The sequence below is a fragment of the Podarcis muralis genome, chromosome Z, assembly GCF_964188315.1.
Source record: "Podarcis muralis chromosome Z, rPodMur119.hap1.1, whole genome shotgun sequence".
NCBI classification, from domain to species: Eukaryota; Metazoa; Chordata; class Lepidosauria; order Squamata; family Lacertidae; genus Podarcis; species Podarcis muralis.
The window spans coordinates 40,995,841-41,010,403 of record NC_135673.1 but is presented as its reverse complement, the minus strand read 5'-3'; the positions used below and the strand labels follow the sequence as shown (position 1 = coordinate 41,010,403).

The 14,563-nt window shown below is 43.1% G+C and overlaps 1 protein-coding gene across 2 annotated transcripts in view; it reads right to left on the bottom strand.

The window, feature by feature from the left end:
• Positions 1–778: 778 nt before the first annotated feature.
• The window catches only part of IL1RAPL2 (interleukin 1 receptor accessory protein like 2), a 480,231-nt gene continuing 466,446 nt past the window's right edge, over positions 779–14,563 (bottom strand). For both annotated transcript variants that reach the window (XM_028715697.2, XM_028715698.2), the window contains one exon: positions 779–4,011. In XM_028715697.2, coding sequence (XP_028571530.1) covers positions 3,311–4,011 — 701 coding nt within the window. In that variant the 3' untranslated portion in view covers positions 779–3,310. The remainder of the gene's footprint in view (positions 4,012–14,563) is intronic.

Below are 14,563 nucleotides of genomic sequence, written 5' to 3'. Positions count from 1 at the left end.
TGCTATACAAAAGTTAAATTCACATTCATTGCTCTGCCCACTTTTGCCACTGGCACAGGTGCTCTGGAAGATTTTCCAGAAGGGAATGCCGTCCTCAGGCTCTCAAGCTTCCCCACCTCTGGCCTAAAGGTTAGTGTAATGGTGATGAGCACCCATCCCACTACAGTTGTGCTGGGAGTAGAGCTCAGGTCAGTGTCAGAAGACCCTGTCTCCTTGCTTTGGAGACACATCAGGGTCATGGTGAGAACAAAGTTTGACCGGCTACCAAGGCAAGCCAAGATCTGCTGAGCCCCACCTTCAGGCAAGGTAAGGGAAATTAATTCGTATTGTTTTGATTCATAAATGTATTAAATTAATACATAATTCATATCCTCCAACACTTCTCAGATGAAAATAGCGACACATCTGAAATATCCTAATTCTTATGCTAGCAATTGCTTTGTAGGCTGCTCTGCTGTTTTTTCCACACATTGCTAAAGGTTCTGGTCTGCTGTGTTACTTAACCCTACAGTAGCCCTGTCCAATGAGGTGTATGTTTGGCTTAGCAGTAGCAGTAGCAGAGGGTGGGGCAGCAGCACTTTCCTATCCTGGCAGCAAATTCATTGCTGCTTACTAGGAAAGTGGGAGGGGCAAGGTGGTAGAGAAGTTAGCGTTGTGCAATCATACTGAAGAGAACAATTACGTTGCACAGTGCTGACCTCCCTACCGTGTTGTCCCTCTCCCTCCTCGTAAGCAGCAGTGACCCACCTGCTTGGTCAGGTAAGCACCACTGCCCTACCCAACGTCCTATACTAAATATGTTATATCAACCATTCAAAACATACCTCCGCTGCTGCAGCACATACTCTGCTGATGTAACTATGCCTTAGTATTCGTACATATGTATTTCTTTGCATGCAGGCTAGAATCAGGGTACATCCACCACAAGCACTCATTTAAAGGCTGAACTTCTAGAGAACTTCTAAATCCTCAAGAGTGATCATGTTAGTGACTCACACGAGCTTATTGGAACAAGACGTCCCACAGTGCAGGAAACAGGGACAAAATAGTGGTTTACAAGGGCCAAATTAAAAGAAAAAGAAAAAGGTGTTCAGTCTTTGGTTGGGCAACATGTTAACTCGGATAACCAGAAGTGAAGAGAGATGGATAATTCTCCCATGCCAGCTCTGAGATTCTTAAGTGCTCAGTGCAAAGCAAGATGGTGTTGGGGGAAATTATCCAGTCTTGGAATACTTATATCACTGCCCTCTAGAGCCTATCTTGTGACAGTGGGAGAAATCACGTGGGACAGGTAGGAATGGGGGACAAAAGTTTATTCAGTTTGTATTTACAGGTGAACCGACCTAATTCGCACTTTCTGAAACAATATGTGAACCTAATACACTACCATCCTTTGAAATGGGCACTTCTCTTGTGTTTTGCAATGCAGTTTTCCAGCCAAGATTTGATTTGTACAAAAACACACATACCAGGATAAAATGTGGGTAGAAACACATATATTAATAAAATAACATACAAAAAGGAGAAGCATACATATTGGCGGTGGGAGCGGCGGCGGCGGGGTGTTCTGCAAAAATGTGTATACTAATGCAAAATTGCACTAAGCAGCTGATGGGTTTTCAGGAAGATTTAAAAAAGAAACTTGTAAAAGTGTGGAGAATTGAACTTATGATTGGAAAAATCTGAAGCTGAGAGAAACTGAAACTGTCAGCTCCACCCACTCCTAAGGACAGGCCACAGGGTTCCTAGCATGAGGACACTCTGAGTCTGCACACTGCCGAGAACAGGCACTACCGTTGCAGGATGCAGCCATATTGTTGGTCCTTCCCCTGTGATGAAACTCCTCATAACATTATTGAAGTGGCATGGGATGGAGCCACAATGGAACAGCAACCACGTTGCTCTTGTAAAAAAAGAACCAGTGGTGACTGGTCCATTGGGGCAAAAGGGGCATTGCTTCACCAACCTGCCTGCCCTCAGCTAGCACCTGCCTGCCTTTTTACAGGCACCCAGTCAGGAGGTGGCCATGCCAGTCACTGGCTCTGGTTTCACTTGCAATCCATCTTCTTTTCTTCCACCCCAACAATCTCAATGGGCACCAGCCACCACTGATCCTAAGTAGCCCACTGAAAGCAATGCAATGGGACTTGCTCAGAACGAATCTTTTACAGCGTTGTACCCAAGGGATGCAAATTCTCCTTCTGTTTCAGATGATTATCAATATGACTGAAGTTATACCACTGGTAACCCGAACAATGCAGCACTTTTGTTTGTGAGTATTGCTGTATTATTTTCTTTCTATTGCTGACATTCTCTGTCAAATGCCAATTTGTAAGCTGTTACACCTTTAAATCTGGAAAACAGAGGGAGGGGGGAATAATAATATTCCTGTGCAAAACTTACATTACCATTAATACAAATTTTACAAGGTCAAGAAGTCTAAGAAATGTTCCAATCGGCAGCTGGTTAACAAGACAATACCATTGGTACATAAAATGCAAAAGGGAGAAAGTTCTTAAAAACCTGCAAAGCCAGTTTAAACAAGTTTAAAAGAAAAAACCCTACAGAAAGAAAACTGTTGTTAAATGTCCTAATTTCTTTAAGAAAAACACAATGGCAGCCACTGAGTTGAATCGAGAAATATCTTGAGAATGAAATGATGGAGGAAGTGAAGTGGACAACGTGTTCTCCAAGCGTAGGATTTGCTGAATGAAAACTAGAGGCCAACACCTGCAAATGTTCATTCACCTGGACCACCTTCCAAAACGTATTGGTGATTATCTTATAAGAAAGATGTCCTAAAATATTTCCTTTACAGGAATGTGTCCTCCAGGCATGATTTGAAAATACAATAATTCATTGTAGCTTGTTATGTTTCAAATTTTCAAACTGTGTTGTTGTTCTTACCTACCTATGCTCTTTCTATTAAAAAAAAAATCCATTTATATCTCTGAATTACTAATATATAAATACAGACTATCACATATAGCATTAAATGTCACTCCATTGTCAGGCTGTAAACTCTACTTCAAAATACTCTCCAATGCCCTCATATATATCTATTTCATATAAAGAAGCATTAAAACTGTACATTAAAAGATATGAACTTATTTGTGAACTACAAAAGTAGGTTCCTCCACCACTTGCTAATAATTTTTGAAATGTAAACAAAGAGGTTCAAGTACAAAAAGTGTGTTACTTGTGACTTGGCAAAATATTTTGGCACCTGATGTTATATGGGTTCAAGGTCCTTTTAATAATTTGTCTCACTGATGCTTGATAAATCAGTTTCAAAATGCTTATATCTTTGCTACCATATATCGCTGGTGAAGCTAAGCTCCCTTGTTGACAATGGTAGCAGGGGGTTGTTCCTATGAAATTCCTGTGTTTCTTTCATGCTGCTATTAAGAGGCAGCTGTCCATTGAATAGCGTCAGGGGTATGTTACAGTAAGTGTGGTGATTACTGCTTATGGCGGCTAACGGCAAGGTTGCAGACTGCATGTCATACTCATATCCTCTGCAGTAATGTCTGGTTTGCACTGGATCCGGTTGTTGGTAATCGGTCAAGTCGGCCTGAGATGCAACCAAGGAAGCAGAGGTATCCGTCACAGCAATGGAAGGCACCCCCTGAAGATCCCCAAAGAGTCCCTGTTCAGCAGAATCTAGGACCTGGCGCCGAGATAAAACCTCTTTTTTCTTTGCAGGCATTTCATAGAGCAAGGTCTTCCAAAACTTTGAATTCAGTTTGTTGCTTTTTGGACCATTCCACTTGATGACTGAGGAAAGTTTAATAGTGTGCTTTAAAGATTCCACTTCCTGGTAATTCACTTTGCTTTTTAATTCAGGGCATTCAATGAAAATCACTTTGATATCTCCACTGACAAGCATGTTATGCAGTCTGTTTTCCATCTCAAAAATACTCCACCCTCTCCTGAGAACGTAATCCGGAGTTAGGATGATAATGAGTCTTCGGCTTTGTTCTATGCATCTGGAGAGATCGTCAAGGTATGCTGTAAACAGGAAGAGCAGAAAGACAGTAAAATAGAGAAAAATATACACTGCACCAAAGTAACAATGAAAAAACTAGCCTTGCAATTTAAGTAGGGGGTAACCGCTCCCTTATACCTTGGTCAGCTCTACAGTCTTTCTAGATTATTCAAGAGCACATCTCAGGAGATGACTGTGCCTTCTCTATGTCTTAAGCATTCTCTGTTTTCACATACCCTGTGAAGAAGGCATGAGCTTCTGCCCAGGTAGATCAGTCATCTCTTGCTTCACAGATATCCTAGTGGTTTACATGTATTTGTTGCAGTAAAACGCCTCAAATGCGAAGAGCAAATGCACATCTCCAAACAGGCCATGGACATGTGCATGGGAGTCACAGAAAATCATAATTTACTAGTGCATGTACTTTGTGTTGTATCCAATGAGGTGATGTCACGTAGTGGTATACTTGTTCTGATGGAGAAACATTTTGAGCCAGTGGAATGCTGTTGTGCAATGAAATACACAAGCAGATTGCTGGTAACTTTGTTCCACAATAGACTGTGCAATGTGTTTCACAAGAAGTTTCCACTAGCACAGCTGTTGAATTGGATTCCTCTGTTGCACAGCATTAAGACTCCTGCACAATTAGTGCATGAAACAACTAATTCTACTTTTGACACCACCTTCCTCCCTGCTGAGTTCTACGTGGATTAAGGAGGAAGAAGCTGACAAGCACCACCACCCCAGGGCCATCCATAAGGAGGAGGGCTGGCAGAGAACAGGCTGGTAGGGCAGTGCCCCATTTATGCAAATAGACCAGACTCCTCTGCTTTTGCTTCAACCACAGCAAGGTATTTACTGGGTCTAATCCCTGGATTGTCACTTCTGAGTCCTTCTTCCTGGCAATCTCTTGGCAGTTTTCTGGGGCCCAGTTTGGAGAGCTGAGCACAAGTTGAGAGCCACCATGATTATAATCAGGAAGCTTTCAACCTGCTGCCTCTTGCACTGAGCTGATCAGGGCTGCAGACTGAAGAACAGCCTGGAAGAGGATGCCTTCCTCTCCCACCCCCACGCCCACCCCCAGGCGGCGGGTTTGTCTCCTTTGGCTTGGGAAGGCTCTAAAATGTTCCATGTTAGCTCTGGGCTTTGGCTGAATGTTGGTACCCCATCTCTGGCACTTATTCCAACATCTGCTAGCTTCCCCTAAGATATGGGTCCCAGGAATTTAGGCCTCTGGCTCCGTAGCCAGCTGTGCCTCAAATTCAAATGTGGCTCTATAAGCCTGCTTGCCCTCCGAACTCTCCTTAGACCACAACTTTCCCCAGTCACACTACTGACCCTGCTCTGTTTCCTTTCCAGGTAACACACCTTGAGTGTTTTACCTGGCTAGAATTGCTTGTCTGGATAGATGATAAAGGTGTGTGTGTAGAAACTAGCTGACTGCTGAAAATAAAATTTACATTAATTGCCCTGCTCACTTTCATTTCTAGCCCCACCCACCACTGGCTTGTGGCCCCTGGAAGATCAATCAGTAGGGAATGTGGCCCTCAGGTTGAAAAAGGTCCACCCCTTTCCATTTTCTAGTCTTCCTACAAGCTCAGGATCATGACACCACTTCTGTTTCATTGCTTCTCCCTGCATGACCAGGAACTACAGAATAAATTATGCAAACAAAGGAAAAATATATACATTTGCAAAATTTATTTGTTTGGAAATATAAAGTTTATTTTTTCTAGTTTTTCTTGGTGCACAGTTTCAATTTAATTTGCTTTTTTAAGAAAAAGCACAGGAGTACACATTGCTTTGCTGACATATCAATATAATGCTGGTAAAGCATATTTATTGTAAGTCAAATGAGAATTTTGGAATGCCAGCTCAGGCAACCATTTTTGAAAATGCTTCTGACACATAAGATAAGAATGTTTTAAGGTGTGTGCATTTACACTGGAGATGGGTTCAGGGAGGAATTATCTGGCAATACAAATGCAGGTGGCGTTTTATAGATATTTTATGAACTGCTCTTGCCTAGGATAGGCCACAATGGGGAATTTGCTGTTTATGATGATCCAGTGATACTGTCCAAATCTATTCTTTTCAATAAGAAAGAGATTGAAGGACAAAGAGAGAGCCAGTTAACCAAATACACAAAATATTAAATTTTCCTCCCCGATTACTATTGACAAGACAATCACTCCCTTCCACTGCACAGAGTTTTGGAACTCAGACTTATAGACTCAGGTCATATCGGGGAAGGGCCATAGCTCAGTGGTAAAGCACCTGCCTTTCACACAGAGGGTCCCAGGTTCAATTCTCAACATTTTCAGGTGGGGCTCGGGGAGATTGCAGGCTGAAACCCTGGAGAGCTGCTGCCAGTCAGTGTAGACAACACTAAGCAAAGTGGAACAATGTCTTCCAATGTTTCTGTTCCTATATTTAAACTGCAGATATATTCCCCCAAAGAATCACAGGCATTGCAGTTTGGTGGGCAGAGAATTTTATTAGAGATTCCTAGCCCTACCCCACAAAAGTATCGGCTGGTTCGTGATGCCAGTCATACTCAAGAGTACACCCACTGAAATTAATGGACATTACTAACTTAGGTCCCTTTAATTTCAATGGGTTTGATTTCAATAGGCCTGATTTTGACACAGAAACTGCTTGGGCCATCTTGTTTGATGACATATGTTGGGAGAAAGATAAACACAGCCCACTTGTGTAAGCAAACAAAGTATTAACCTGGTGTTGAAGAGCTTGTCACAGCAAGGCCAGCTAAAGCTCTAAAGGAAGAGCACTTCCAAGCAAGCCACACCACTCAGGGAAGGGCCTTAATTAAGATCTTAAGGTACTAATGGTGAAGGACAGTATGGGAACATGCACTGTACTCCAGCTACTTTGGTCCCAAGCTTTTCAGGGCTTTAAAGGTAAACATCAGCAGTTTGAATTGGGCTCAGCAGTTAAGAGGCAAGCATATAAGAATTGGTGAGTCTTGCCACATATGGACTGTTTTCTAAGGTCACCAGACGTCCCCGTTTCCTGGGGACAGTCCCCGGATTTACTGCCTTTTCAGTGTTCACATGTACATAGCGAACAATAAGTGTCCCTGGATTCATTGGAAAAAATCTGGTAACCTTACTGTTGTCAGGCTGTTGTCTTGCCACATATGGACTATATGAAAGCCAACAAGTTCATTCCAGGTAACACTGTTCCCTAGACAGGATGGGTGGGAGGTGTCCTATTCTTGATGGAGATACATTCCCTCTGTGCAAGTACATAGCTTGGGGATACTGCTGGATCCTTTGCAACTGCATGAGGTTCAGGTGACCTCGGTGGCCTTCCATCAGCTTTGGCTGGTGGCCCAGCTATGTCCTTATCTAGACAGGGATAGCCTAACTTCTGTTGTCTATACTCTGGTAACCTCTAGATTAGATAACTGCATTGTGTTATATGTGAGGCTGCCTCTGAAGATGGTTCAGAAACTTCAGCTGGATCAGAATTCAGTGGCTAGGTTGCTCACTGAGACGAGAAAGTCTGAGCACATGACACCAATCCTAGCCCCATTGCACTAGCTGCCAATCAAAGTGTCCCAATTCAAAGTGATGGATTTGCCCTACAAAGCCTTAAATGTCTTAGGGATGCTATACATCAAAGACCACCTTTCTCAATATAAACCAACATAGACCCTGAAAACATCATCCGAGGCCGTTCTTCATGAGAGGTCCAGAGGGTGGCAACACGAGAACGGGGCCTTCTCTGCAGTGGCTCCCTGTCTGTGGAATTCTCCTCCCAGGGAGGCTTGCCCGATGCTTTCACTACATATCTTTAGGCACCAGGTGAAAACAGTTCTCTATAACCAGAGTTTTGTCTGGTCTTTTAAATCTGTTTGTGGGTTACTGGTTTGTTTTTGTTTTGATTATATACCTTGGGATTTCATTTTGTATTTTTATGTTGTAAACCACCCTGTGATCTTTGGATGAACGGCAGTCTACAAATGTAATAAATGAATAATAACAAGAATTACTCTGAGTAGGACTTGGTTCCCAGGCCAGAGGAGGGACGAAAAACAAGTGGGGTTTTAAAATAAAATAAAATTGCACCCTATATTATTTCCATATATTGTGAAACTTATTCAAAATAAGGCCTCAAAAGTTCTCCTGCATCCATTTAGGTTTTCATAATAGCAATAAAACTGCATGGAAACAAAGTTGGGTTATGTATGAATTAAGAGCCAGCCATTGCCCAGCCTGATTGTTGCCCTCCATTGGATTGTAAATATGACAGGAAATGGATCCTTAGAGCCAACATATTGAACCAGTTTTGTTCCATGATATTATTATTATTATAAAGCACATGGCAAATATATTTTCCAAATGTCAAATAATTCCCCCCGCCATGATCCAGACAGCTTCACTGTAATAGTGACTTGCTGTCCCCATAGATACCTCTTTGGCAGGAGGGCAGACAAGAAGAGCTGGGCAGACAATCCCCTCCCATTTCACCCATGCCCCCTGGTGGAGAGGAGGACTAGCCAAAGTCCTTCTCTACTTACTTCTTTCAACTCTCCTTCCATTGGAAGATAGGGGCACCAGTTGGAAGAAGAGCCTGCAGAAGAAAGAGCACATTGTAGGGGTTGTTCCAGGTGGAACTCATCCCACATACAGTTTTGGTTGTGCGGTTCAGCAAATAATGGTAATGATAATAAATGGTTTGGTGGTTTTATGGGCTAGTAGGTGCAAGCCTCAGGGATACCTGTGGGCTTCAAGATGTTGTGGCTCCCATCAGCCACATTCCACATGGCCAATGACACAGGGTGATGGGAGTTATAGTCCAACCACATCTGGAAGGACAAAGGTTCCCCACTCCTGCTTCATACCACTGTTTTGCCAAATTATTGGTGTAGAAGACTCTTAACTGCTGCACCATCATCTTGATTCATAGGATCAAATGTACATCAATATTCAATTCTTTTTATTAGATTCTTATCACAAAGAAGGATGGGAGAGGGAACCAGCGAGCCTATCAAAACTCTGGTGAAAGCCCTAATGATTCCACTGAATTTTAGGGTCCATTCCAGTGCAAATATCAGTTTGCCATTGAAGCACTGTCCTCAAACTGCATTATATACACTTTGTATGAAGTGGAGAGTAACACAACCACATGCTAAGATGCAGCACAAATTGCCCACATAGATTCATGTGCATCTGCTTTGCTTTCCTCCCCAGAAGAACAACATGGTGCTGGAAGCTTGCAAGCCTTATTCAATGCCTCACTGTGACACAAGAGATTAAGGATAAATTCTCACCCTTACTGACCACCCCCTTCCCTGACACCTTCCCAGGGTACTGGACAAACTGCAGCACAGAAACAGGGCCTATTTTCTTAGCAAAGGCACAGAAATAAACATAGGTGAACAAAGTGTGTGGGGGGGGGGGTGATGGGTTGATCACAAATGGATCAATCAGAATTAATATGGTGTAGTGGTTAGAGTGTTGGATTAGGATCTGGGAGACCAGGTTTCAAATCCCCACTTGCCATGAAACTCACTGGGTGACCACGGGCTTGTTATTGCCTCTTAGCCTAGCCTATCTCACGGGTTGCTGTGGGGATTAAATGAGGAGGAGGAGAACAATATACATCACCCTAAGCTCATTGGGATATAAATGCAATCAATCAATCAATCAATCAATCAATCAATCATCAATCAATACTAAAAATCCACATCATGGTTGAAAGCTTGTCCACACTTATGGGGTTAGCTTTGGATATAGATGAGCCACAGTTTCATCTGTGATATATATGCATCTTTTCTGGTGCAAATTGAAAGTGGAATTCTAGTCGCTTAGGCAAATTTCCATTAGACTGCTTGCTAAAGTTCAGAACAGCCTAGATCCTTTATTTTCCATCTCTGTGATCTTGGTGGACTTTGAAGAGCCACCACTATTGCACAGGTGGAAATGCCTATACAGTATTTCTTGCAGCTGCTCCAACCTGTACTTGGAAAACCTGTGTGACAAAGTTTCCCACTCACTTCAATGGAACTGGCTCCTCAGTTGAAGTAAATAGGAAAACTCAGCTACATTGGTGTTCTATCACATATTTATGAAGCTGTGCAGAGGGAAAACACCTCCAGCAATGTGTCTGATGCTAAAGCACAAGTGTATCTCGAGCTGCTTTGTAGTAAGCAAAATCAAGTGGGCTGCAATGGACCACTCTGTTCTTATGGGTGCAAGGGGGACAGTATGAACAAGCTCTTGGGAGCACAATTATCACTTTGGAGAGTATTGTACTCCACCAGGTTCCGAACAAACACTGCAAATAGGAGTGGGAGTAGAATGTTGTTAAAACTGAAGATATTGGCATGGAGATTTGGACTCCATGTAAGCAATTTTTTCATGTGCTAACCCCTTTCCAGATCAGATACAAACAGATTAATTGCTGAATGTAGCTAATAAATGGACTGGGATTCAGAGGCGCCATCTTCTGAAGCACACTGAAGGCGCCCAACGCAACGTCCTGACATCACATGTATAACATCCTGACGTTACGTGTGCAATGTCACACATCGTCCTGACATCACTCTGTGCCTGGCTCCAACAATGGGGGGCCCTGCCCCCCCAAACCCCCATTGAGGAGGCCCACAGTTCCTCGGCCCCTTGAATTCAGTGCCTATGCTGGGATATATGTTGCCCTAAAGAACAATTTGACAAAAGGTATGTTAGTACCATCAGCAGTATAAAAACACAACACATGCTTACACTTTCCTAAATTTATGAAGGCCATAAGCCATTTTAACATTTTCTTCACCTTTATAAAAAACAAAACAAAACAAAACCATTAGTAATTTGTTGCTGTGAGATGTGGAAATGGTCACTTGTCCAGAAGGCTCAAAAAATTAAATGGCGAACAACCACCGTGCCTCTTTCCTCAAAGAATTTTCTTTCCAGTGTGTGTCTTCCAAAATGGTTATGTATGATCATGGGTGTCCATCAGTTAAACCATGACAGTTAAACAGAACCTCCATATTCAGAAATGGGATACCTCTGAATACCAGGTGCTGGGGATAAAGAAAATGGAAAGGCTATTCCTCGCCATGGCATAAAATTTATGGCAGTTCTCAGGAAGTTTTGCCATTCCAGTAGATGCTGGGCTACAACTCCCACCATAACTGGTCATTGGCCATGCTTACTGGGTCTCATGGGAGTTGGAATACAACAGGATCTGGAGGACCACCAGTTTATTATCTGTACTATTAAAAAAGATGCAAGAATACTTTATACTGAAGAGGGTAGTCTATAAACATACCAAATAAAATAAAATAAAATAAAATAAATAAGACCGACTTTGACCCTTAAGTGAAATTATGACCAATTATTTGACAGCACTGAGATTCATCTTTGGTAGGGATCAGGAGCAGCCCCATAGTGAGCCAGAATGAACTGTGTGGCTCAGGTGGCAGAGCAAAAGGGTGTGTGGATAGCATCTCCCCAACCCAATTTCCCACCTGCAAAGCTGCCTTTTCTCATCACCACCACATCTGCTAGTTGCTGTTCCTGCGGACAGCTGTGGCACAGGTGCTGTCTGAGGCCACCTGACTCACAATGCCTTCCTCAGAGTGCAGCCCTGATAGGAAAGTGTGGTCCTGGGGGTCCTGGGAGGTGGCAATTGGTGGGTGAGTGGCAGCTGGTTGGTGGTGGGGAAGCAGTGGCAGAAGATGGTGGCAGCAGGTGGAGAGAGAGAACTGGTGTTAAGAGGACCTGTGAGACAGGGGCTCAGATCCCTACTCAACCATGAGGCTCAGCCTCACAGGGTTGTTGTGAGGATAAAATGGGGAGGAGTGACACATGCACCTCACCCACTAGGAACTTCTTAGAGGAAAAGGCAGAACAAAAATGCAATATAAATAAGAGGGCATCAGTGAAGCACCTCAGGTGGCACAGTGTCCCGTGCAAGCCCTGAAGGTGTAGATTCACCACCAGCACATTCTGCAGCTCAAGATTTTGTGCTGTGGTGGCTACAGCCATGCAGTTTGCTTCCACTGTGTACACATCTATGCAAACAAGAAAAATGTTACTGGACACTGAGACAACCAAGGCATTAAAGGCTTAGGCTCAGCATGCCTTTCCCCAGGGCTGGCACTGCAGTCAGAACTGATAGCTTACTTTCACGGCTCTTCCCCTTCTTGCTGAGCATCTTTCCTCAAGGGTAGCAGGTGGAACCCAATGCCCTGTCTTTTGTCACCCTGGCCAAATCCACAGGCTTGCAAAGAGCAACAGGGGGAAGCTCCGGCTGGCTTGTGAGGCCAGACCTAAAGGCACAATCCAACAAGCTTAACCTTTCCTTTGTGAGAAAGAATTAAGTCATTGGTGTGAGCAAGATGGCAATGCCTGTTTTTACAGATCACGGCAGCTTTAGAAAAGGACCAGTGCACCAGCCGTTTCCTGTCTTTCATCTTAGTGGGCAAGTCTTTTTTAATAGAGAGAGTTTGGAGTAGCATTGTTTGCCCTCAGCATCAGGTATCAGAAGGTATACTGCTCTGAATGTGGAGGTTCTACTTACCTAATCATTGGCCTGTCCTCCATGAATAACGGTGTAGGCACCTCAGGTATTGACTTAGAAAGGAAGTTTTATTTCCCCACTAGAAATAAGGGGTCTATTTACTGCAAACTCAGGGTTTTCCTTTAAAAATTTTTTTAAAAAGAAACCCCAAGCTGCCTGCTTTCAAATTCATATTCTGCATTGTCATCATTTGGTGGAGATTAAGCATTCCTTCCGTTCTGCATGAAAGAATCAAAATCCTTTCAAAAACCATGAATCGTCCCAGTTGCAAGGGATGGAAGTGACAGGATATATCACTCAATGCTTAGCAATGAGAGCTGACGTCCTCAGGTAGTGTATATTTCTGATGATGGTTAATGACTCTCTGAAATTATGCTGATGAGTCTTTGCTGCAGTGCCTGAATGACAGGTGGACACAAAGGAAAATGCCATCCCGTCTAGAGAGAGGCACCTGCAAGGATGCCGATTCATTTGAAGCATTTGTTCTCTTCATAGAAAATAATAATAATTGTGACTTAAAATACTTTGATTCTGCTCACTCCTTAAAAAACAAAAACAAATTACGCCTGGGAAAAACAGCAGCTGTACATGAAACAAAAAATAATTGTTCCCATAATAGGCTTCATGGAGCGCATAGTTATACCTCACGTGTGTTTTAACTTGTTATGTGTCTGCGTGTAGATAAGCAGTTGTGATGAACCAAAGGTGAACTGTTCTGGAGGCTCTGCAACCACCATCGTGCTACTCAAAATAACCCCACAATTAATTGGTAGTTGCTGTAACAATGAGCTCAGATATGTTTATATTCACTTGCTTTGATATAGACTAATTGGCTTGCTTTGATGTTAATCTTATCTGTGGGCTTGAGGTGCTGGGCTCTGAACCCAAGAAGGGGAAACTATCTGTAAGATTTGGGTGTTTGCCACCTATGCCCTCATCTGGTCAGGTGAAGTGATGGAAAGTCTAGGCCAAAGTGGCGTATGTTGCTTTGTTCATAAAGGATGTGTCCATGTTTGCTTCGATGAGAACAAGCCATCTCCTTGCTGCAGTGTCTGTCCCGTGTCTGTAAAGGCTGGGAGACCTGGCAAGCTGATCTGCTGTAAGTCTACACCTTCTTTTAATAAAGCACTAGAACTGATCAATCTGGAGTTTTCAACATCCTTCTTTGGTATCCCTGCAGCCAAGCTTTCTGACAAGTCCTCCTTTGGTCCTGTGGTTCAGAACAGCAGTACACCAATAATGAGGAACAAGTGCCTCTCTGGATGTTGCTAGACTACAATTCTCCTCATCCTTGATCATTGGCCATGCAGGATAGGGCTGTTGGGCTACATCAGGGACAGGTAACTGCTGGCTCTCCAGATGCTATTGCACTACATCTCCCATTATCCTGGACTATCCTGGATGCTGGCAGGTGAAGATGGGAGGTGAAGTTCAGAAACATCTGAAGGACACATGGTAGATTTGGGGAAGAAATTTGATTCAGTTTGTATTTAAAGGTGGACCTACTAATCCACCTTTTCGAACACGATTTGAGAACTGAACCATGGGCATCCTCTGAAGTCGCATGCCTCTAAATTTTGTGACGCACTTCTTAGGGGGCAGTGTGTACATTAGTTTAAGTGCATATGCAAATGTGTATATTAGGAGACAATTCACTAAAATGCTGATAAATTTGCACAAGGAGTTTTTTCCCCTAAGAAAAACTGCAAATTGCAGTAGAAATGTGGAGAATTGAATTTACAATTGGAAAAATGAGAAACTGAGGGGACCAAAAGAGATCTGTCCAACTGTCTTCTGGATCACATCATTGCTTGACCACAATTCCTACCACCTTTTTGCCATTGGGCCATGCTGACTGGGGCTGATGGGAATTGGAGTCCTACCATCCTGGGAGGCACCAGATTTCTCATCCCTGTCATAGTATGTGACAGGGATAGAGGATGAGTTTGAAAGACCTGCTACATAGGCACAGGGGCAATGGCCTTTCACCATTCCAAAATATGAATGGGATACCAATACAAT